Source organism: Furipterus horrens, unplaced genomic scaffold (genome assembly GCF_987537825.1).
Source record: "Furipterus horrens unplaced genomic scaffold, mFurHor1.1.pri manual_scaffold_6, whole genome shotgun sequence".
Classification (NCBI taxonomy): domain Eukaryota; kingdom Metazoa; phylum Chordata; class Mammalia; order Chiroptera; family Furipteridae; genus Furipterus; species Furipterus horrens.
The window spans coordinates 172,993,067-173,019,293 of NW_028327176.1; the positions used below are offsets into that span (position 1 = coordinate 172,993,067).

Sequence of the window (26,227 nt, forward strand, 5' to 3'; positions counted from 1 at the left end):
ATGGCTTTGTCAGTTTGTGCTGGACAGCAAATCATCCTGACATTTAGTAGCTTGAAACAAGAATCATTATTTTTCACAGTCCTTTGGATTGGCTGTCCTCAACCTGGGCAGTTCTTCTGCTTCCTGTTATAGTCTAGGCTCATTGATGTGGTTGCATTTACCTAGGGGGCCAGTTGGAATGCAATACCTAAGCTGGCTTCACTCATACATCTGGGGCATTGCGTAGGGTGGCTGAAACAGGTGGGGACTGGCTCAACTTTCCTCTCTCCATGCAGTCTCATCGCTCAGTCCTGTAGCCCAAGCTTATTTATTTGCCATCAGCTAGATCTCAGGAGCACAAAAATAGAAACTGCTAACCTTAGGGCCCAGACCCAGAAGTCGCACACCTTTACTTCTATAACATCCTACTGGTTAATACAAGGCAGTGCTAGTACAGATTCCTGAAGTCAATGTCATGTGCTTTACATTATGCTATGACAATACTCTACTTCCAGGTACCAATTTCACATCACTTGTTATTGCTGAATAACAAACCACCCCAAATTTAGTGGCTTAAAACAACAATTATTATTTCTCATGATTGAGAGTCAGCTGGGCCCACCTGGACAGTTGTCTTATTCCATAAGTGGCTCTCTAGAATCTTCCTTTCCCTGCTGCTCTGCAGTACCACTTTTGTCATAAATCAGCTGTCCATATGCGTGAGTCTGTTTCATCGACCCTTTCTATTTGTCTCTTCTTGTGCCAATATCTCATGCTCTTATTTACACTAGCTTTGTAATAAATAAATTCTGATATCATGTAGAGCAAGTCTTATCACTTTGTTCTTTATGTAGCTGCCTTTAATATTCTTGACCCCCTGCATTTCCATACACTTTTTGTGATGAGTTTGGCAAATACACACACACACACACACACACACACACAAACACACACACACACAGTACCTGCTAGGCTTTCATTGAGATTGCATTGAGCTGTAGATTAGTTTGGTAGAACCAACATCTAAAGAGATATATACTTTTTTTTTTTCTGCTTAGCATTCAGTTTCTTTCTTTCTTTTATTGTTGTTCTATTACAGTTGTCCCATTTTCTCCCATTGCTCTCCCCTGCTCCACCCACCTCCCCCCTCTCCCACAGTCAGTCCCCACCCTGTTGTCCATGTACATGGGTTATTTATACATGTTCCTTGAGATGTATACTTTTTTTTTTTTAACAAGTTTATTTTATTTTATTTATCTGTTTTGGGAGAGTGGGGAAAGGAGAAAGAGAGGGAGAGAAACATCAATGTGCAGTTGCCTCTCACGCACCCCCAACTGGGGATCTGGCATGCAACCTAATCATGTGCCCTGACTGGGAATCGAACTAGCGACACTTGGCTCGCAGGCCGCCGCTGAGATGTATATTCTTGATTAGATCTTTAGAGTTTTATCTTGGTGAAATATTTTGTATTCTATGTGGAATATTCGTCCTTCTTTGCTTTAAGTTGGATTTAATTGTTTTTTACAAACAGTATATTGTTGTTTGATAAAGGTCTGTTGTTAGTAAACAGAAATTCAGATTTTTTTAATGTTGCCCTTGTGTGCAGCAACTTGGCTAAGCTTATGCATTAAGTCTGACAATTGATTTGTAGATTCTTCAGTATTTTCTACATATGATTATGCTATTAATAAAAAATGACATTTTTCTTTTTCATTGTGCTACATTATATTTCATTTCCTTGCCTTATTATATTGTAAGAATCTCAAGAACAATGTTGAATAAAGATGGTAGTAGCAATCAGAGGGAAAATTTCAACATATCTCTATTAAACTTAATGTTTGCTATGTTTCCAGATATGTACTTATTTGGATTAGGAAGTTCCCTTTAAGTCATAGTTTGTTAAGATTTTTTTTTGTTGTTATAATGGGCATTGAAGCTTATCAAATTTACTTTTTCTATTGAGATTATCACATAATTCTCTTCTTTATTTTGTTAATGATGAAAACAATGATTTTATAATATCAAACTAAATTCTCATTCCAAGAATAAACCCACTTTGGTGATAATATATTATCTTTTTTATACATTGCTGGGTTTGGTTTTCTAATATTTTCATCAGGACTTTCGCATCTATGTTTAGAATAATAAACCTATAATATTCCTCTTTTGTAAGGTCCTTGTTGAATTTTGGTAACAAGGTTATGCTGACTTCATAAAAGGTCTTGGTAATAATTCCCACTTTTTCTCTTCTCTGGAAGATTTTGTGTAAGTTTACTGTTATTTCTCCCCTAAATGTTTTTTTAAAGGTTTTATTTATTTATATAGAGAGAGAAAGAGAGGGAGAGAGAGAGGGAGAGAAATATTGATGTGTGAGTTCCCTCTTGCATGCCCCCAACCAGGGACCTGGCCCACAACCCAGGCATGTGCCCTGAGTGGGAATCAAACCAGTGACTTTTTGGTTCACAGACCAGCACTCAACCCACTGAGCCACACCAGCCAGGGCTCTCCCCTAAATGTTTGATAAATACAAATATTGGTCCAGGAGTAGGGTGCTACCATAACAACAGAAACACATTGCAAATTATGCAGCGTTAACATCCAGTCTGGCACCATGGATTGGTTATTGAACACTTGGAAAGATGGCAATTCATGCTATACAGTGGAAAAAAATTGTAAAACTATAGTCTTTTTAAAAAAAATTTATATATTAATTTTGAAAGAGAGAGAGAGAGAGAGATCAATTTGTTGTTCCACTTATTATGCATTCATTGGATGATTCTTGTATGTGCCCTGACCAGGGATTGAACCCACAACCTTAGCATATGGAGATGATACCGTAACCAACTGAGCTATCTGGCCAGGGCCAAAACTACAGTCTTGAATGGGGTAAAGGGCCTATTATATACCTAATGAGCTTGTGTTTTATGCAAAGAGTTAGAAAATCAATGTTATTAGGATGAGTTCGTTACCACTGGCTGCATTTGCCAAAGTACAACACAAGAAATAAAGGAGCTCAGAAAATATCTTGGCTGCTTTGTGAACAGAAGTATAAAGAAATGCAGAGATGGCCAAAAAACCTCAGGTACTTGCAAGGTTGGAAGGTGCAACTGATTCATACCTTCAACTAGTAAAGAAGCAACTGAGAAGGCCTTTGATCAACAAAGTCTGCTTTAAATCTGTCTAATGGCAAGGGCCAAGTCAAGGGTATGGCTGCCATACCATTGTTAGGATCTCCAAATGGAACAAGGTGGTGTGCAGCAAATGCTGTCTCTTGTAAGAATATCTCAGGGAAGGTAGACTTAGGGTTTGGTTCTTCCTAAGGAAGACTGATAGGCTCAAAACACTTGCAGTTAAACTTAAAGAGAGAGTGTGAAATGTCTCTAAACAATGTGACACATAGCACCGCCAAGTGTCAAATACATAACTTGAGATAGATTTTGAGAGAGTAGTATGATCAAAGGAATCATCGATGTGGTCTAAAGAGAATGTGACTGTTTGAGACTAAAAATAATCTTGGGGCCCCAGCCTTCTATAGCAGGATTTCAGAATTGCTATGGATTAACTCTTTTATATGCCATTCTTCTTTACAGATCAGAATCTATTATAGTAATGCTTTCCCTGTTCTACCATTATATATATTGTATATAGGGGCTAGGGCCAGAAAACTTATCTTCTTAGTTCAGAGATCTCTAGGTCAACAGGAGCTATATCTGGATCCGTAGAGACTGTTATGAATCACTCATGTTACCTGGAATCTAAGCTAAAAGTACTGATGAGATGGAACTTTTGGGTTGTCTCCCTAAAAAGGTGGGTGAATATGCTCTGCATGTGGGAAAAGAAGGAAACTGACCCAAAGGCTAAGTTGTGATAGACTGCATTACTGTTCATGCTCTTACATAATCCTCTCCCCTTGAGTGTAGGCTGCACCTAGTGACTTGCTTTTCTTATTAATAGAAGAGAGCAAAAGTGATGTGATATCACTTCTGAGATTAGGTTACAAAGAGTTTTTCTGTTGTGTGCCCTCTCTTGCTTTTTCATTTGCTCACCCTGATGGGAGCCAGCGGCCATTGAACCACCCTATGGACGAGCTCACGTGGCCAGGAAGGCAAGGGAGGGCTCCAGCTAACAGCCAGTGAGAACTGAGGCCTTCAGTCCAACAGCCCTTAGGCAACTGAATCCTGCCAACAGCCACATGAATGAACTTCAAATCCTTCAGATGAAATGAGTTCTGGCCAAACACCTTTACAGCCACCTTATGAGAAACTCTGAAGCAGATGTACCTGTTATGGATTTAATTGTGTCTCCTCAAATTCACGTGTTGAAGCCCTAACCCCCAATATGACTATATTTGGAGACAGAACTTATAAGGAGGCAATGAAAGTTAAATGCGGTTGTAAGGGTGGGGCCTTAATTCAATAAGATTGGTATCCTTATAAGGAGAGGAAGAGACACCAGATCTCTCTCTTCCTCTCTTCCGCTCTCTCTCTCTTTCTCAATCCCTCCTTCCCTATCCTATATGTGCCTAGAAGAAAGGCCGTGTGAGAATACAGTGAGAAGGTGGCTGTTTACAAATTAGGAAGAGAAGTCTCACCAAAAACCAGTCCTGACAGCACCTTGACCTTGGACTTCTAGCTTTCAGAACTGAGAAAATAATATTTTTTTGTTGTTCAAGCTAGCAGGTCTGTGTTAATTTGTTAGTGCAGCCCTCGTAGACTAATACAGTATTCCACTAAGCTATATCTAGATTTCTAACCCATAGAAACTTTGAGATAATAAGAATAATCCATTAGCCTACCTTATTTTCTCTTCATTCTCTATGACTTGTGTCCTCAAAAGATAGGCAGGCGGAATGACATCTTTGCGCCCTTCAGAGTCTTGCTTTCCAGTTGAAAATAAAGTCAAGTCAATATTCCTGATCGATACAGAATCATTCCAATTTCTAAGTCATTTTCCCAGCAAAGTAAAAACAACTCTGGTCTAGATTCCCATTTGGGTATAATGAGATGAGGACAGAACAAATTACAATGACTTGGAGTATGTGAACTCCTGTGTATGAATTATCTTCCATGGATCTATATGTAAATGAATTGTTATAATTACATAATCTCTATAAGGACAATATTAATATACTGGCTGTTTCTAGGTGATCTTAATTAAACATCTGTTGTAATGAACCTAGTTACTAGGACTGGAAGAAAATAATTTGCCGCGATGTCAGCTGGGAATTCTTCCAGAAAAAATCTGGAAATGGAGAGTTTCCACACAAGATTCAGTGCCTGGACACCGTTTAGCAACAAGTCATTAAATAGTCAGGTAAGCTACATACTCTAGAATAAAACAGGTTTAATTTGTAAGGCTGATTCTACTATGATGTATTGGGTCTCATGTTGCCATATGTTATTGTTGTGTTCTTTCTTTTTGGGAAAAAACACCCCTAAAGAATTTAGTTTTTCACCTTAAACAAAAATAAACCTACATTTGTCTGCGCCAAAGACAGTTTCTTCTTACCCTAGTCCCCAGTTTATGGGAGGCTCCAGATCTGTTTCCCCTTTCCTCTCTACCTCCAGGGACAAAACAGAAACCTCCAGAGCACACACTGTTTACTATGACAGGGAAGACAAAAAGAAAAAAAAAAAAAAGAGAGGCGTTTTGGTGGTGTGGAGAGAGTTATTAATGTGTATGAGAAGGCAAAAGTAGGTTAATAGTTGTGAGTACACGAAACATGGAGTTTAGTTTTTTGTTATTATTATTTATTATTGTACTGCTTATTTGTATTATTTGTCTTATTATTTCATATCCTTAGTTAGGATTTATCATGTAGGTAATGATGGCTGGTAATTTAGCCCATCCTGGTATTGCTGTGTATTTCTCTAATCCCCTCTTCCCACCTGTGCCAACGGTGTGGTCACTGGCTTGGGGCTGTCCACTTTGGGAGGTAGCCCAGGAAGTAGTCCTTGAATGGCTCTGTCAGACCTTAATGGAGAAGGCTGACTGGGCCTGCAGAGCTCATGTGTGTGGTTCAGGCCGGTTCACAAAGGGCAGAGACTCTACAGGCTGGGACGACAGCCTGAGTAATCAAGCCAGGGAGCTGGTACATGTCATCTGAGCAAAGCTGGACTGAAACCCAGGTTTGGCGAGATGCTGGTTCTTTGCATATGTCTTTCCCGGAGACAGGTCTAACGAGGGCTATTGAGCAATATTTATTAACTTTAATTTCAGTGGGTGCTATGAAGGTATAGGACCGTGAGTTAGTAAAGTCATACCTACTTCAAATAGCCTTGTTTTCCCAATTCAACAAGAGTAGCCTGTTTGTGTTTCAAGATGAAATATTTGGAGTTTGTTTCCCCCGGCCATATTAGCTAAGGTAGAAACAAGAGCCCGGATTCTTTACCTCTTTGTTTTGAAAGAGGCCTCCTTGGGTCCATCTGTTAATTATATCTCCCACCAACGTTCTCCACCAGCCCACCCAACAAGCCTGTGCTTGTCTGTATCAGAAAGCAGGTTAAGCTAAAGGGAGAGACCTCTACTAAGTATGTGAAAGTGCTTTGTGAACTGTAAAGTGCTATGCAAATATGAGCTGTGAGGTTGTTGATTGCCTAATTTTGCTTAGCAACTAAGATTATATTAAACTACAGAGAAAACTGTCATTCCCCCCTCCCCCTTACAGCTCTTTCAGGAAAGAGTTGCTCTTATAAGTCATTGGTTTGACCTCTGGACTAACAAGCAACGTCAAGAATTCTTATTCAGAATATTTTTACGATGCACTAAATCACAATTAAGGTAAATATGGCCTATTCATGTAATTATCATTGTTTCTTAAAGAAAATAAAATGTAGTAAAATGTTTATATAACCTTTAAGGGTTTTTTTCCCTAGGAAAAAAAACAACAAGCAAAGCCATTGATAGTTTAAGGTTTATAAATATACTCTTCCACTGCTGCTTCCTTGAGGGGGAAATGGAACCTCTGGGCTTTAATTTCTTCATACCACAGGGTGGGGGGGTATTTAACTTTTGCAAAAACTTGTGAATAGCTTTAGCCAGTGAAGTTTTAACATTCCCCTTGTATATTAAATCCTCCCTGGAACTATCAGACAGACAACATATTATCAAGTAGATATTTGGTATATAGGTAGGCACCCCATCAAGACTGGTTACATGAATGAATGGATCTGAAAAGTATCTGAGAAGCAACAGTGGTAGCAGATTTAGGAATAAGGGCAAGACTTGTACAGCGGTGGTCAGTGATTGTCCATGGGTCCTTGTGCTTGCTCTTACCCTTCTTTCCTATTATGTTTACAATTTACTCTGAAATACTCCAGCAAAAACAGTGTGATATTTGAAGGTGATGGTTGAAACACCAGGGGTAGCTGGTATTCTGATCAGGAATTTATACTAGCATTGTATTGGAAAGGTCACGGTCTCAGTTATCACCAGATATTTTGCTAATTAACACTGCAAATATCAGATGTTAAGTTATCATCAGAGGGACTAGTGGCTTTTCAACTTGGCCAATGAATGTTACAAATGGAGACTCTGGTGAAATTAAAGGTGTGGCACAGACCAAAATATTCTGGAGAGCCCTGCAGCATGCCTGGATGTGGTTGAAGAATCCAGCCAGACTGGTAGCAGGTGCTTGGAGGGATGGTTTCCTAAGTTTCATCCCCAAACAAATGGCCTTGTCAATCTGGGAATTTCTGGTAGCCTGAGGTCAACAGTGAGGGCAGTGGTGGAATCCTGTTTATGGAATTTGTACTGTTTCTTGTTGTTTCTCAGATGAGTGAACCTTTCACCCAAAGGACAGAGAGCTGGGTTTTAAGCTTACAGAAGAGACCGTGTGAACTGGTTTGGGCCTATTTACTAAGGAGTTAGTGGTTTTCCCTGCAACCCATGGTGAGGTTCGGGGGACTTTGAACTTCTTAGGTAGCTACCAAAAAGCACTTGATTGAGAGTTGTGCAAGACCAAATTGGCCTATTTTAGTGTGCAATACCTGCCTCCCACTTTTTCTTGCACTTTTTCCTGCCCATCTCTTCTGATGGGCCATTTCATCTCTCCTACCTACTCGCTCACCTTCTCAGTTGTCAGCTTTCTCCTGCATCCATGGGGCTCATAGTGGATTATTAACCGACTGTCCCTTATGAAGTCAGTCACTGAGTCACTGGAGGGAGACACGCCTTCCCGGTTGTGTTGAAAAGGCTGCAAAAAGAAGCCACAGAAAAATAGCCCTTCAGTCAATACTTAAAAATCACGGAAGGGAACTTTTTATGGCAGGCATTGGCTAGGTTTTCTTTTACATCCAACTCGACAGCTTTCAAGATAAGAAAATAAAAGACCAACCCCAAATCCATAATTGCTTTGAGGTGTAGTCTCCTGTATCATAAAACAAGCAATTTTAGTTGCTAACACTAGAGGACACTAGAGAACTTCTGGTATATTTTGAGGCTTATTAACATTAGGCCTGACATTCTGTCACTGGAAATTGCATCCTTTGTCTGGTATCTGAATCCTTCTTTCTATGGGACAAGGATATGGAACTAATCTGTTCAGTGAAATTGCTTTGCTTTGTTTCCTAGCAGCTGTGTTTCTGCAGAGAACTGTTTGCATTTCATAGTTTAACAAAGCTCTTATTACTTGTTCTGAGCCGCCGATTTTAGGGGAAGTTGTATGTCAATTTCTGGTCTCGAGATTTGGCATTCTGAACCCATCTTTAATTTGTAGTGGTGATTTTTGTTGTTTAACACCAATCAGTTCACTCCCCAAAGTCTGGATCAAGTCTTTCTTATACTACTTCCTCCCCATGTCTTTTAATCAGCCATTTCTTCTCTTCTACCAACATCTATAGATAGATCCCATGTGCTCATGTGTGATCCAACTTGAACTGTGCTCAATTTAGATTAAATCTTAAACCCCAACTCATTTTGTTTTTTGAGATTCAAGTTAGTTCAATCAACTTTCTTTTAAACATCTTTACTCAGATATAATTCACATACAATAAAATTTACCCATTTAAAGGATACAATTCAACAGTTTTAGTAAACTCAGAGTTGTGCAACCATCACCACAATTGAAGTTTAGAATATTTTTATCACCCCCAAAAGAAAGCTCCTACCCATTAGCAGTCTCCTCATCTCCACCTCTCAACACTGGGAAGACAATAATCTATCTTCTGTTTCTATAAATTTGTCTTTTCTGGACTTTTCACACAATATGTGGTCTTCTGTGACTGGCCTTCTATAATGTTCTCAATGTTCAATAATTTTGTAGCATGTATCAGCACTTCTTTCCTCTTTATTGACAAATAATATTCCATTCTATGGATAGGCCATATTTTATCTATTCATTCATCAGTTGATGACATTTGAGTTGTTTATACATTTTGGCTACTGTGAATAATGGTGCTATGGACATTTGTGTACAAGTTTTTCTATATGGATGTGTTTCTTTTAGGTATGTATATACCTAGGAATGGAATTGCTGGGTCAAAGGGTGACAGGCAGTCAACTTTTAATTATTAAGCATTTCTTTGCAATCATATTTAGTTTTATAGTCCCTGTTCCCCGATAACTGTGAATAAGGTTGTGAATGGGAGAATTTAGCATTAACTGAATGACTGAAATCTTTATATGTAAGCCAAGCTATATATTTGTGCAAAATACTTTGTTTTCAAGGCAGAGAAGCCATTGTTTTAGATGTTTTGTTTTGTAATTTCTGAATAATATTGTTTTACTTCAGGCAGTTAGAGCTATGAAGCTTAAATAAGATATTGCAGTATTGGTCAGAAATATGCTATCACAATTTCTTTAAAAGTCCCTTCTTTATCTCTGTGAGATATAGTAAAACATCTACGATGTTCCTTTCCTAATAAATATTCCATGCTGTTACAATTTAAGATTTCTTCAATGAAGTTACATGATATTTAAGACAGTTTTCAAAGGCTCTACTTCTGAAACCATCCTTTTGACAAATTCTCCCTCTCACCTCAACTTCAATGTCCCTTCTCCTGGGAAGCCCTCCCTGCTCATTTTTCACCTCCAGCAGTTTTTACAAACCTCTATCATGGCATCTCCCCCAATACATTGCGCTTTTGTGGTCACATGTCTAATGGTTTCCAGTGTGTCATCCTCCTATCACTTGATGGGTTCACCTCTCCTGTGACCCTTTAAAGGTAACCGGGATGTTTGTGTCTGTCACACTTGGAGAAACCTATGAGAAGTTTGCACCTGTCTCCCCGCCAAACCGGTGAGACCGGTTCCAGATCTCGTCTGCTCTTACCAGGCAACGCCCGCACAAAGGCCTTTCAGTCCACCGCTGGAGCTGTTCAAACTTGTAGCTTTGCCTGGTGGGTGGGGCAGCATTCAGGCAAATTCACTTTCCTGAGATGGATGGATTGTCTGTGTGTGTGTTTCTCAGGGGAGAGGGAGATAATTATCAGTGAAGGATTCATTTTCCTTCTGCGTCTCCCTCAGAGCCAACTGGAGATGGGGCTGGAGGGCAGAGACCATACCAATGTACAGTTAAGAGAGCACCATGCTCCCCCCCACACACACGCCCACCTTCGGTACACCCGCCCCTCTCCCCAAGCTGCCCCAGGGAGGGCTCAGTTGAGGATGTATGTGTATCTCCGTTGTGAACTGTGAGGAAAATCTTGTACAAAGACAACATAATTCTAGGTTAACCTTGAATGTAGAACAGCTCCGTCACTCTGAGTTACTGAACGTCCTTGTGAAAGAATATTTCTGTGTGGAGGCAATGGAGAAGGGAGGGGAGTATTCAGGGACACACTGGGTTTCTAAATATCCAACAGGCTTGAAATTCGAGTCATTTCAACTCTTCCCTCCCTTCAGCTCATAGTCTGGACATGTTCCTGTGCTTTCACAGAGATCACATGGTCGTAGGCAATCATATGAAATATTAGCATTTCTTGTTTGTGGGGTCGGGTTGGGGTGGATAAAGCTAAGAAAGAAAAACCCTTGAGTTTACAAGAAAAGGAGAAACGCAATTAAAAGCCCAAAGCTGTTTAACTGGGTGGGAATGGGGACAGAAGGAGAGTGGATGGTGGGCAGTTCATTGGCTTTTATTAGGCACACCCATGCACTTGAAGTTCTCACTTCCACTTTGTAAATGGTGTCTCTCTACTTAACAATGTTTAACTTACTTTTGTAGCACCTAGCACCACCTGACATTATGTTATATACAGTGCTTACTGGTTTTATTGTCCACCTGCCCACTAGGATGTGAGAACTTCTTCTGGTGACTCTTTCTGTCCCTAGCACTTAGAGCAATACCAGGTCATAGCAGCCCCTTAACTAATGCTTGTTGAATGAATGAAGACGTCTAAAACACTCCTATTACAACAATAACAAAAAGGTAATCAGAAAAAATGCTCATTCATTTGGTAGTTCTCAGGAGAAATAAAAATTTCAAGGTATTAAACGTTTTTGAATAGAGGTGATTACTAATACTTTGCTTCATTCAATACTTCATTATTTAATTCAAGACCTCTATAAAGCAAATCCAAAAGGAGTTATGCACAGTAATAAAAGCTAGGGGTGCCCTGTCACACAACTCCAGAGGCTGCTATTTCACACTGTCATCTGTGTGAATGGCACCTCTTGAAGTTTATTGCGCAACTTCCCAAATGCAGCAGCCCAGGTGATACCTATTCGTCTATTCGGCAGCCGTCCGTCTCGAGAGACGATGGTGTAGCTTCTTAAGAGTCTATCTGCACCGCCAAGAATGGCTGTGCAGTCCGACTCGGGAGTGACACGGTATCTGTCTCCTCCCGTGTTGGATCGACATCTTGCGATGACGCTGGAGTGTCCTCTCCAGTGAAGCTGAAGCTACAGAGCCTGGGCAGGGTGATATGGAGGGTCTGCTGTTGCCCATGCAGCAGACCCCCCCTCTCTTCGCAGCTGAAGGGTCCAAGGGAAAGACGGAGTCAATACAGCTTGGCTTCAGGTGCGCCGCAGGAGTTGCCGGTGTTGACTACAACGTCAAACCGCCTTCGGGACTCCGGCTCCGGATTTTCTGTCGGGGTTTACTCCCTTAGCCTTTCCCCTAAAGAGGTATGCCGCAAGGCAGCGGAGGTTTTTTGGAGTCAAAGTTTTCCTTCTCTGATGTGCCCTGACTGGAAGATCGAACCAGCGACACTTGGCTCGCAGGCCGACGCTCAATCCACTGAGCCAAACCAGCCAGGATAGGTGATATCACCAGCCATTTATAAAACACATCATATTAGCTTTCAGATCTACCAAGTGTCCCCTTAACCTCTGCGTAGGAGGAGTCATAGTCACAGAGAATTTGGGGGAAAGGGAGATGAGCTCTCTAGGGACTATCTGTCTGTATTCCATATTTAAGAATCTCGTTAGGAAACATCCAGGGGGGTTACAGCAGAATTAGTGTAGAAGTGGCTGCCTGTGAGACCTAAATGGCCGAGCAAGTCTGAGAAGCAGCAGCAGTGTGCCTGCCCGTGGTACACAGTAAGAACTCATGATGTTCGTCTTCTTGCCCCCCGACTCTCTACTATTCTTTTGGTTTCGTGACCAGGATGCTTTCAGGTGCACATAACAGAACTACAATTCAAACCACCTTAAGAAGAAATGTGAATTTAGTGATGTAAGATGTGTCTAGCTTCAGGCTGGGCTAGATACTTGGAATCAAACAATCTTATTAGGTCTCTCCCTCCTTCCCTCCCCTCCTTCTCTCCCTCCCCTCTCTCTCTTCTCTCTGCTCTATTTCCCTGTCTTTGTTGTGTAAAACCAAAATGACAAGCGCAAGACTGTTAATTAGGAAGCTATACATTTGTATTAAAGAGTTATAAGAAATAACCCTGGATAGATGTGCCATGTTCAAAAATGCTAATTCTCTTCAAATTAATCTTCAAGTTCAATTCCGTTTCAGTTTAAATCCCCAAATGGAATTTCCTTCTTGACCTTGAGAAACTGATTCTAAAGCTACTCCAGAAAAGAAAAATAGACAATGGTTAGAAAAATTTAAACATAAAGAAAAAATGAATAAGAGTAGCACTGCCAGATAATAAAGCCACTTTTATCCATTTAATTAATACTCCTTACAACCCAGCAATTTCACTTCTGGGTATTTATCTCAGCTAGATAAGAAAACAAAAACAACCGATTTGAAAAGATATATGCACCCCTATATTCAATGCAGAATTGTTTAAAATTGCCAATATATGGAACAGCATAGGTGTCCATTAATAGAGAGATCAATAAAGATGTGATATATATATATATATATATACACACACACATATATTCATTCAATGGAATATTACTCAGCAATATAAAAGAGTGACATTTTGCTTTTTGCGACAACATAGATGGACCTAAGGAGTATTGAGCTAATTGAAGTAAGTCATATAGAGAAAAAGAAATACCATATGATTTCTGTATAATGTGGAGTCTAAAAAAAATAAATAAATGAACGAAAACAAAAACAACCAAAACAGAAAGAGACTCAGATACAGAGAACAAACGTACAGTTGCCAGTGTAGAGGGGTCGGGGGATGAGTCGAAAAGGTGAAGGAGGAAGAATAGGTACAGATTTCAAGTTATAAAATGAATAAACCATGATGATGTAGTAAAAAATGCAGGAAATATAGTCAATAAAATTGTAATAACTTTTCATGGCGATAGATGGTTAATAGACTTATTGTGCTGATCAAATTATAAAGTATATAAATGTCAAATCACTATGTGATACACCTCAAACTAATACAATATTGTATGACAACAAAACTTTAATAAGGAACACTTTAAAAACATTTTAGGACTTACTCTAAAAAATAAAATAACTTTAAAAATAATGAAAAAAATAAACACCCCCAAGTAGTATCTTAAATGGAAAGAGGAAGAGGACTGAGATAAATAAGAACTTGGAAGGAAAGGGGCTGTGTCTACAAAGGTTGGGTTGGTCACACACTTAGGCGGGTGCATCGATCTGCCCCCTTCTTTCCTCAATGCCTCTTTAGTGGGCCGGTCACTGCTGATTACCCCCCCGTGCAGTTTCTCTTCCCCTTCCTGACAGAAGCCCTGTTTTTCCCAGGTATCATGTGCTTCAGGGGTGACTGATCACCTCGCCCCACCAAGGGTGAGTCAGATTGGACAGAATCATGATAATTCCATCCCTCTTGGCAGCATCTGGTTTAGGAAAGGGTGTGTATATATGAATTCTGCCCAAGGAGATCTAAAAGAGTGGCTGCTAGAGAGCTTCTGGCAGCATTTTCTTCATTCTCAAAGGGACTTAAATAGGGACATGAGGAAGGGACATGCCCTCTTCCAACCACCTAGCTTGTGGTTTCTGTTGTGTGAGAGTTAATGCTCACACTAGTCAGTCATTTGGGACCCATCTCAGGGGATAAGCCTGAGGGCCAAAGCAAACTGTTGAGTAAGCCAAATATGGAAAATCTTTGACCCTTGATGACATCATTGATTTCATTAGCCCTGGAGCTGCCCTGTTTTTCCTTATTTTTTTTAAGAAAAGTGAAAGGAAAGGCCATATATGACAAGCCCACAGCCAACATCATATTCAATGGGCAAACCTACGCATTTTTCTTAAAATCAGGAACAAGACTGGGATGTCTGCTTTCACCAATCTTATGCATCATAATACTGGGAATCCTAACCATAGCAATCAGACAAGAAGAGGAAATAAAAGGAATCCAAATTAGAATAGGGAAAGTAAAACTGTCACTATTTGCAGATGAGATGATACTGTATATAGAGAATCCTAAAGATGCCACCAAAAACTACTAGAATTGTTAAATGAATTCAGTAGCAGTATATAAAATAAATATCCAGAAATTGGTTGTATTTTTATACACCAATAATAAACTATCAGAAAGAGAAACTAAGAAAACAATCCTCTTGGGGGGATAAACACACAATACAATATACAGATGATGAGTTGTAGGATTGTAAACCTGAAACATACATAATTTTATTAACCAATGTCACCCCAATATATTCAATAAAAATATTACAAAATGAAAAGAATCCCATTTATAATTGTATCAAAAAATAAAATACTTAGGAATAAATTTAACTAAGGGTGTAAACGACCTGTACTCAGAAAATTATAAGACACTGAGGAAAGAAAGTGAAAAAGATACAAATAAGTGGAAGCACATACCATGTTCATGGATAGGAAGAATTAACATCATTAAATGTCCATACTACCCCAAAGCAATTTATAAATTCTACACAATTCCCATTAAGATACCAAAGATGTATTTCACAGAACTAGAACAAATATTCCAAAAATTTATATGAAACCACAAATGACCCTAAATAGCCACAGCAATCTTGAGAAAGAAGAACAAAGTTGGAGTAACCATGCCACCTGATAGCAAACTATACTACAAGGTGATAGTAATCAAAACAGCATGGTACTGGCATAAAAATAGACGTACAGATCAATGGAACAGAATGGAGAGCCCAGAAGTAAACCCATGCCTTTATGGTCAATTAATATTTGGCAAAGGAGATAAGAACATACAATGGGGTAATGGCAGTTTATTCAATAAATGAGGCTGTGAAAATTTGACAGATAATGTGCAGAAAAAATGAAACGACTACATTCTTACACCGTTCATAAGAATAAACTCAAAATGGATTAAAGACTTAAATGTAAGACTCAAAACCATAAAAATTCTAGAAGAAAACACAGGCAGTAAAATCTTGGACTGTTCTTGTAGCACTACTTTTTCCTGCTATATCGCCTTGGGCAAGGGAAACAAAAGAAAAAAAATAAATGGGACTACATTAAACCAAAAAGTTTAATTTTAAAAAATATTTTTATTGATTTTAGAGATAGGAAGGGAGAGATAGAAACATCGATCAGTTAGTTGCCTTCCATACACACCCCAACTGGGGATTAAACCTGCAACCTAGGTATGTGCTCTGACCGAGAATCAGTGCTCCAATCAACCAGGCCACACCAGCAAGGGCTAAAGTAAGAAGTTTTTGCAAGCAAACGATACCATCATCAAAATGCAAAGACAACCCACCGAATGGGAGAACATATGCTCCATTGATGATAAAGGGTTAATATCCAAAATTTATAAAGAATTTATATAACTCAGTACCAAAAAAACTCAAACAATCCAATAAGAATATGGGCAAAGGATCTTAATAAACACTTATCCAAAGAGGACATAAAGATGGCCAATAGACATATGGAAAGATGTTCAACATCACTAATCATCAGAGAAATACAAATTAAAACCCCAGTGATATACTTCCTCACACCTGTCAGGTGGAGAAAGGAGAAGCCTCATGCACTGTTTGTGGGAATGCAGACTGGTGCAGCCACACGGTATGGAATTTCCTCAAAAAATTAAAAAATTAAAAATGGAACTGCTTTATGACCCAGTGATTCCACTTCTGGGAATATATCCAAAGAAACCTGAAATGCTGATTTGAAAGAATATATGCACCCTGATGTTCACTGCTGTGTTATTTATAATAGTCAAGATTTGGAAGCTGCCCAAGTGACCATCAACAGATGAGTGGATAAAAAAAGCTGTGGCACATTTACACAATAAAATACTATTTGGTGGTAAAAAAAAAAAAAAAAAAAAAAAAAAAAAAAGAAAAAGAAAAGAAAAGGAAATCTTACCTTCTGCAACAGCATAGATGGACCTTGAGAGTATTAAGTAAAATAAGCCAGTCAGAGAAAGACAAGTACCATATGATTTCACTTATATGTGAAATCTAATGAATAAAATAAACAAAATAGAAACAGACTCATAGATACAGAGCAGAGGCTGAGAGCTGTCAGAGGGGAGGGGGATATGGGGTTTGGGTGAAAAAGGTGAGGGGATTAAGTGAAATAAATCATAGACGCAGATAAGAGTATGGGCATGACCAGAAGGAAAGGTGGTTGGGGGGAGGTAGACGGGGGTAAGAGGGGGGATAAATGGTGATGGAAGGAGACTTGACTTGGGGTGGTGAATGCACAATACAATATACAGATGATGTATTATAGAAATGTACACCTGAAACGTATATAATTTTGTTAACCAATGGCAGGCACTCCAATAAATTCAATTTTTTTAAAAAAGTGAAAGGAAGATAAACAGGTTTTAAAATGGTCCATAAGAGTCCATCTATCTAGTTGTTACTTCTCTGGTCATATCAACTCTCTAGATCTAGCTGAGAAGCAGCTAGATTTGGAAAAACAAAAAAGTACTTAGCAGTCCAACAGATGTCTTTTACACACAGGAGAGAGCCTTCAGCCCTCAGTCAGAGTCTAAGTAGTTAATTAATTCAGGGCTTCAGAGGGATTATACATACTCTTAAAACCACCAGACATATATCCAACCCTTTGTACCTGACTTGAGGGTCAGCATCTGGAGCTAGTAGTCTGCCTCTTCTACCAATGGGCACTCAAATCTACTAAGGTTGAGGAGGGGTAGAAGGGGTGGGCCCATCAGAATCACTTAGTTTGTAAAAACACAGATTATGAGTTTCACACCATAGAGATTTTGGATCAACACACCATGAATGGAGCTGTGGAAGCTGTTTTTACCCAGTTCCCAGCAGGATGCTGTGAACAGCAAAGGGTAAGGCACAGGCCCTGGGTGACGTGAAGTCCCCAAGACTTCTTCCACCTCTTGACTTTACTCTTCCTTGGAGGCAGAAACAGGGACCCTGTGAGTGTCCCTTCCTTCTGTTCTCAACGTAATAAAATCATCGCTTCAGGTTCTGAAGGTGCCTTTCTCATCTTTTGCTTGTGGTGCTACTTAATGCTTTGACAAGGTGTTTCATTGTAAGCAACGCTAAACTTGACACACATATTTTACTCTCATCCTGAGCCTCTGGATCAGGCTTACAGTTAAAGCCTGATCCAGAGGTTCAGTAACAAAACCAATACCTTGTTTCTTATCATCCCTCTGTTCTGCCTTCTGCAGCTTTGGCTTCACCTATTATGTTTCCCCTGTTATGTCCTAAAGAAGAAAGTGTTTCTTTATGCTTTACTCTGATTGGCCTAGTTTAGATCCGTGCCCACTTCTGACTAATTACTGTGGCCAGGGGAATGGCCCACTGGAATGGACTCAGCCTTCATTGTGTGCTTCGTGGAGCCAGAGATGGAGTCAGCTTCCTTAGAACCACGTGTGTGGGGGACTGGTGTGTATGGTACAAAGGGCTGTAGCCACTATGTAGAGTCGGACCAAAACATGGGCCCGTAAGCCTTCACTGGCTGGCAAACGTGCCCCACATACCATACTGCTGCTGGTCCCACACTCTGGGAGGTTTTAGAAGCAGGATAGGAATGCAATGTACTCTTTGAAGCTAATGAAGCCTGCTTGCTCTGTGAAGCCCACATTCTCATCAGTAAAATGTGAAAACAAAATGTTTAAGTAAAAAGAGACATCTAGACTTCTATGATATGCCTTGGCACCTCACGGTCTTGCTACCTGTCTCCCTGTGCTGATTTATGTTTCCACTTGTCATTACTCCCAACCACTTGGTGGAGGTCTGCATGCTTACCCCATGCATTTCTGCACGTAGCAAACTCCATAAAAACCCTCACGGAGGAAAGAGTGATCAGTGATCTCCTATGAGAGACACTCACCCTTCTCTCTCCTCAGGTAATTCGTCTCTGAGTCAGTGCTTTCATCTGTGCCGACTCATTCATCATTCAACAAATATTTACTGAATTCCTACTGTATACTGAGCGCAGTTCTGGGTGTGTGGGATTCAATACTTAACAGAGCGTAAAAGGTAGTCCTGCCGTCTGAAGTCCCTATTTTAGTAGACGAAGACTTGTTATAAAATAGAGAAAGAGGACTGTCCATGCCTATCATTGGATATTTGACAGTGCCAGTTTATACCAGTGTAAATATTTTGGGGTGTTTTCTACATCTCAGAAGTTGGAGTACCTTGGTAGACTAAATAATGGCCTCCAAGTGTGTCCCTGTCTTAACCCCTGGAATCTGTGGGTTTACCTTATACAGCAAAGGGACCATGCAGATGTGACTAAGGACGATGAGACAGGGCAATTATCATGCATTACAGGGACTCAGTGGTCCTTACAAGGGATAAAAAAGACATCAGAATCAGAGAGAAGATGTGATAATGAAGCAGTGGGAGAAAGAGAGAGAGCGAGCTGAATCCTCTGCTGCTGGCTTTGAAGATGAGCCAAGGAATGCAGGCAGCTACTAGAGAGTGAAAAAGGCAAGGAAACAGTCTCCCCTCAGAGCCTCCAGAAGGACCCCGCCCTGCCAACACCTTGGCTGTAGCCCAGCAAATCTGATTTTGGATTCCTGACCTCCAGAATGGAGAGAATAAATCCATACTGTTATAAGTCACTAAGTTGGTGGTTATTTGTTACAGTGACAACAAGAAATTAATACATGCAGTGATTTTCTCTTTTTTCAACTTTTATTATTTTTCATTCTTTATTCTAATTTACACACGTTCATTTAGCCCCTTTCCAAATCGTAAGCACCATACCAACTGCTGGGACAGAGCAGCAGATAAGACAGCCACCATGTCTTCTTTTATGGGACTTACAGTCCAGTGGAGGGGACAGGCATTTGATGGTGAGTCCAAAAAAGGACTGAGTTGAGGAATAACTGAGAAAGTCACACTGTAATTACACAGCAATGACAAGTCTGTGTGCATGCATTATTCTTTATTTTTCACAATCCAGGTCAGGCCTGGCCAGCTTGATAGATGTGAAGTAAGTAGCTTTGACTGTGCTAATTGACAGAAGAAAAGTAACGGGGACTTCACCTAGTCCAGGGGATCGGGAAAGCCTTGTCTGAGGATTTGGCTGGAGTTTGAAGATAGAGTAGGAGTTAGACAAGCAAAGACTTGGAGAACATGTGTCCACTTGGAGGGAACATGTATGAAGCCTTGGGCTCTTTTTGTCTATTCAATAGTAATACCAGGCTTTAAATATTTTTTCTTATTTATTTATCTTTAGAAAGAGGGGAAAGGAGGAAGAAAGAGAGGGAGAGAAACATAGATGTGAAAGGGAGACATTGATCGATTGCCTCTTGTACACGCCTTGACTCAGGACTGAACCTGCAGCCCAGGCTTGTGCCCAGACCAGGAATCAGACCATTGACCTTTCATTTTACGGGATGATGCCCAACTAAAAGAGCCACACCAGTCCGGACAATACCAGGCTTTTGAAGAAGCATTGGAAAATTGGGATAAACGAAAAGAAGACAATACCAAACACTCATAACCCCACCACCCAGATATAACCTAATTTTTGTACGTATGTGCTTCCATCCATATAACTATGAACTGGAATATACACATTATTTTAAATCTTCAAAAAAGACACCTCTTCAAAAAATAAAAAAGAAAGAAGACACCTCTTCAGTCTCCCCTCCTTATGTCTGTGCTCTCTTACTCACTGAAGACTTCAGCACCTGGTTCTCCATTTCCTTCTTATCCCAGTCCCGGCCATTATTCTGTGTCACATGGGCATCCTCATGGAAAGCCATCTAATACAGACCCCTACCAGGCCACATACAGCATATTTATAAAGCCACCAGACAATACTAAGAGGTACCTAGGCAACTAGAGAACAGGTGCCTGTGCCAAACCCAGTCCCCCCTCTCCAGGCCACCTCTCCAGGCTGTTCTCCCAGTCATTTTCATCACAATTGTGGCAGATTCTTTCCACTTCTTATCAGAAATTTAAGAGCAGAGAATTAGATTCAAGTCCCATACTGTATTACTAAGCCTTGTTTTTTTTGCAAAGTACACATTGTACATTCAGTAGCATACTGCAAAGCATTATCATGAATTATTTAAACGAGGCTACCCTTGTCACAATAAACAAGCAAAGCACATTTTGTTCGTGGTCTCCTTCCATGTTGTTATTTCTCTTCACAGATTTCTTCCTTTGCAACATTAACTAAAATGCAATGAGCCACAGTGTGATTACTGCAAACTGCCCTACTTCTGCTGCTCGTGGACTGATGTTTTTTTAATGTGACCGAAGCATTTTCTTTTCTTCTTGCTCAAGATTCATTATACTTGAATGTGTCCTTGTAGCAGCACAGACCAGGAACAAATATAAAAACATGTATAATTGACATTTTCTTTAAAAAGTAACTCAGCCTCAATTCTTCCCTTTTGCTCTGCTGGTATGGAACAGGAGAGGCTCTAGGGTGGGAAGGGGATGGGAACAAAAACGCCGAAGATACTGAGACCGGTTTTTTAAAAAGAGGCTGAAAACATTTCTGTTTTGCATCTTATTTTATTGATCTTTTTGTAATTTTAAATGAGAGGAAATTGTCTGTTAAGGGCCAGTGAGACGACCGTGAAGCCTACCTTGGACAGTGAGGAGTTAGGCCAGGGATCCATTGAGATGAACTGTTCCTGGTGTGGGCACAGGCTCATTCAGCTTGAATGTTAACCTCTATCAATACTGAGCAGATTTCCCAAGTGGCATTTCTGTCTGTGGAAACTACATGCTACCAGGACAGGCACAAGTCCGTCCTTAGCCCCCCTGCTTACATCATACACACACACTCACACATTCCCCAGACTGACATGCCAAAAGCTTCATTTTTGAAGCCACTGTGTTTTGTCTCATAAGGCCATACAGTGATTTAAAATAAAGTCAGGGGCATAGAAACACACAAAATAATAGGCATCCATTCAACCTTTGAACTAAAGCATGTAGCCTGTTCTTTAAAAAAAAAATTTCTTGGCTTTGCAATAATTTTTAACGTACAGAAAAGTTGCAAAAATAGTATAAATAATTTCTTTATGCTGTTCACTTGGATTCCTTGATGTAAAAGCTTGCCATTTTTTTTGACGTATTATTCCAAATCATTTGAGAGTAGGTTGTCAACATGATGCCTAAAAACACGGTGTCTTAGAAAAACAAGGACAGTCTGCTGAAAAACCAAAGCATATCCTCCCCTATCAGGGAATCAGCATGACAGAGCACTACCATCCAACCCACAGATTCCATGGAATAGTTCTGATTGTTCCAACAATATCGCTTACAATTGTCCTTTCCTTCCTCATTCCAGAATCCAATCCACTGTCATCCAGTGTCTTTAATTTTCATGTCTCTATAGCAACCTTCAATTGCTCACTGGGTTCTTGTCTTGTCTTACTTGACACTTGAAAAGCACAGATGTGCTACTTTGTTGAATGACCTTCAGTTTGTGGTTGGCTGATATTTCCTCAAGATAACATTCAGGCTATTACATTCTTGGCAGGAATAACACAGAAGCAAGGCTGTGTTCTTCTCAGTGGATCATATCGGGGGCCAACCATGACAATTTCCCATTGCTTGTGATATTGACTTTACCACTTGGTTAAGATGACTCATTATGAAGTATTTTGTACTTGTTCTTTAATAAGTAACTAACAAGTATTTAAATGATGACTTAAAAAAATCATATTGTATTTTTTTCCATTATCATTTGGTCCCCTTATACCCCCCTAACTCCCACAATCACCACCCTGTTGTCCATGTCCATGAGTGCTTTTTCCTCTTTGCTCAATTCCCCACCCCCTAACCTCCCCCCACCCATAGCTGCCACCCTGCTCTCCATCCATGAGTCTATTTTGCCTGTTGGCTCAGTCTGTTCATTAGATTCCACATATGAGTGAAACCATATGCTATCTGTCTTTTTCTAACTGGCTTATTTCACTCAGCATAATGTTCTCCAATTCCATCCATACTGTCACGAAGGATAAACTTTTCTTCTTTTTTGTGGCTGACTAGAATTCCATTGAGTAAATGTCCCAAAGTTGTTTTATCCACTCATCTACTGATGGCCACTTGGGCTGCTTCCATATCTTGGCGATTGTAAACAACGCTACGGTGAACATAGGGGTCCTTATGTTCTTTCGAATTAGTGTTTTGGGTTCCTTCAAATACATTCCCAAAAGTAGGATCTCTGGGTCAGAAGACAGATCCATTTAAAAATTTTTGATGGAACTCCTACTGTTTTTCACAGTGGCTGCACTAGTCTGCATTCCCACCAACAGTGCAAAAGTATTCCCCTTTCTCCACATCTTCCCAGCACTTGATTAATTAAAAAATTTTGAATCTATGCAAATATCCTGTCTCTTATCAAATGTGTTTGATACATCCATTGATGATTCTCATCTGAAGCAGTTATCACTGTGAAAGCTACCAAGTGGTGATTTTCTAATTGAATTCCTTCTATATGTGTTAGTTGGTATTTTGTTGCATGGTAGGACTTGTCCTTCTCCCAAGACTTGTAGATGAGGCCCAAGTTAAGCCAGCAGTGTGGGTTAAGTCATAGTCAAGACTTTCTCTGAGTCTAATGGATGCTCAGCAACCTGTTCATGAATGTAAGTAAGGTGCCATTTTCATTTCATGTTGACATTTTCTGAGGCTTGACCCACTCTATGGGAACTTGGGTCAGAGAAGACACATTGCAGAATCAAATCTATTCAGAATCACAGGTGTTTTTTCAGTGAGTTCACCTGTGTCCATCAGGACCCGGGGCAGCAGCAGCCACTTAGTAGTGAGAAAAAGTTCTATAGACCCAATGGCCTGAGGTAAATGAATTCTGGTAGGTTCTTATTGCCAAAGTTTCCTATCAGCTCTGAGATTGGTCACAAATATCTGTAATTCTATGAAGCTTGGAGGAGATTAGGAGTTCCAGGGAAGAGTTTGACTTGCTGATACTTGGATTGCTTCCACACTTGCTTGTTCTAGTGATTCGTATTCAATGCTGACCACCTATGTGGTGGCTTGGGACTGTAGCAGATGTTTATTGCTAATATCTAAGGAGGACAATTGTTTTTTTGTTCATCTGTTAGTTTTTGTAGTTGGCGGTGCAGGGCCATCGGTGCATCTTTCATGGGCTGTCAAAGTGTCTCTGGACTATACGGCGCCAAGATGATCACTTCGATAGGGCCTTGGATTTTGTGTTCATTCAAGATCCATCTGTGCTGAGGCAGCTTGAAATGCAATGTAAGAAGTGTTTTTGATGGATGTCATATAAAATGTTTTCTTCATAGATGTCACATTAAAAAATTATTGTTGAATTTATTTGAGTATGATGATAGTATTAGAATATATATATTTTTAAGGTTCTCCTTGTTTAGTATATACACTAAAGTGTTTATAGATAAAATGATATGATTCTTAGACTTACTAAAATAATATGGATGAGGGGAAGAGGAAGAAGAAGCAGGGAGGAGGAGGGAAAGGAGAAGAAGGAGGAGGAGAAATAGCAGAAACAGATTGGGTACAAGGTGAAAATAAATATTTAAGTTAATTAATGGAGTCATAATAGTGCCACAAATATTAAGGTGAAATAAAGAAATTTTTAGGTAAAAGGAACTGAGAAAATTTGTTATCAGAAGACCTGCAGTAAGAAATGCTAAAGTAAGTCCTTCAGGATAAGGAAAACTGATAACAGATGGAAACAGATTTATAAGCAGGAATGAAGAGAGAGGAAACAGTAAATTGGTGGGAAAATATAAAATATTTAAGTTAAACAAAACAAACAAACAAAAACAAACAGTGTATTGTGGGATTTGTAAGTAGAAGTAGGATATATGACAACAAAGCACAAAGAACGGTGAGAATTAGCCTGTTGCACAGTTTTTTAAAGTTTTACATTAATATTAACTCTGAATAGACTATGAAAAGTTAAAGATGCCTGTCACACTTCCTGCAACAGTTTAAAAGTGTAATTAATGAAGTATTCTTAAAGCCAATAAAGGAATTAAAATGGAATACAAAACATTTACTAACTCAAACCAAGGCAGAAGAGGAGAAATAACGTTTCATAAAACAGATGGAACAACCAAACAACAAACAAAGTTAAAACTTCAGTTCAAACATATCAATAATTATATTAAATATAAGGGGACTAAAGCCTCAAATAAAAAGATGGTTGTCAAATGAGCTAAAAACAACAATAAGATCTGTGTCCTGACTACGAGGGATATACTCTAAATATAAAGAAACTGATTGGCTAGAAGTAAAAGGATAAGAAAAGATACAACATGCAAATAGTAAGCACATGAAAGGCTTTTTTTTTTTTTTTTGAAAACAGTAATCAAATTGATTAACTCCTAACAAAAGCAAAAAAAAAAAAAAAAAAAAAAAAAGAGGAAAAACACAAATTGTCCAATATCAGAAATGAAAAAGGGGTTATTGTTGTAAACCCTACAAACATTAAAAAGGTAATAAAAGAAAATTATCAATAATTTTATACTCATAAGTTCAACAATTTAAATTGTTGTTTTGTAGAGTCCATAGTTGTTTGGAATTCTTGTTTTGTAAATTTTACATACATGGTACGTGCAGTGAGACAATGTTACTGCTTCCTTTCCAATATGTATGCCTTTTACTTCTTTTCTTGTCTTGTTGAACTGGCTAGGATGTTCAGTATATCTTAAACTGACATAGCGAGAGTGGACACTCTTACTTTGCTCCTGATGTCAGGGGAAAGGCATTTAATATTTCACCAGTAAGTGTGACTTAGCCAGAGGTTTTTAATTCTGATTGCATTGAGAAGCCATTGTAAGTCTTTACTCGCATATATGACATCATCTAATTTGCATTTAAAACCCACTTGGGCTGCTGTGTGGAGAATGGGTTCTGGGAAGCCCGGAGTGGAAGCAGGGAGACCATCAGGCTGTTGCAATAGCGCAGGAGAAGGTGGAGGTGCCTTAGGCCAGCGTGACAGCAGCAGAGATGAAGAGAAGTGGTTGGATTTGGGGCTATGTTTTGGAAGTAGAGCTGACAGGCCTTGCTGATTTATCGAATTTGGGGTGATGGAAAAGAGGGAAGAAACTTCAGATTTAGAGCTTAAACAACTAAGTCTATTTCAGATTTTTTTCCTGTGGATTTGAGATATTTTTGTTATTCATCTTCTTCTTTGGAATGGATCATTAAAAGTGGGCACAGTATTTTTTTTTTTTTAATATGCCTTATGTCACCTAGAATTTAATTATTTTTTACAAGTAGACCATTAGAGAAAGAACAATGACTAATATTTAAACTGAGTTTTTAGCCAATTTTAGATACTAGTGTGCTGAATTAAATGTCTGTATATTTCTTCTTAGGTTTTTCCACGACCGGTTTTCAGAAAGGATGCAAGTGGCCAAAGTGGATTTCTCTACCGTGTTACCACGCTTCATTTCTCTCTACATCTTTTCCTTTCTGAATCCGAAAGATTTGTGTGCTGCTGCACAAGTCAGCTGGCCCTGGAAGTTTTTAACCGAACAGGTTCCTACTTGTCACTTCCTAG

At 39.5% G+C, this 26,227-nt stretch overlaps 1 protein-coding gene across 1 annotated transcript in view; it reads left to right on the forward strand.

The window, feature by feature from the left end:
* Nucleotides 1–5,182: 5,182 nt before the first annotated feature.
* Nucleotides 5,183–26,227, forward strand: part of ECT2L (epithelial cell transforming 2 like) — a 70,332-nt gene continuing 49,287 nt past the window's right edge. Inside the window, exons 1-3 of the mRNA XM_090280674.1 lie at nt 5,183–5,292; nt 6,647–6,759; nt 26,043–26,205. Coding sequence (XP_090136800.1) covers nt 5,191–5,292; nt 6,647–6,759; nt 26,043–26,205 — 378 coding nt within the window. The 5' untranslated portion in view covers nt 5,183–5,190. The remainder of the gene's footprint in view (nt 5,293–6,646; nt 6,760–26,042; nt 26,206–26,227) is intronic.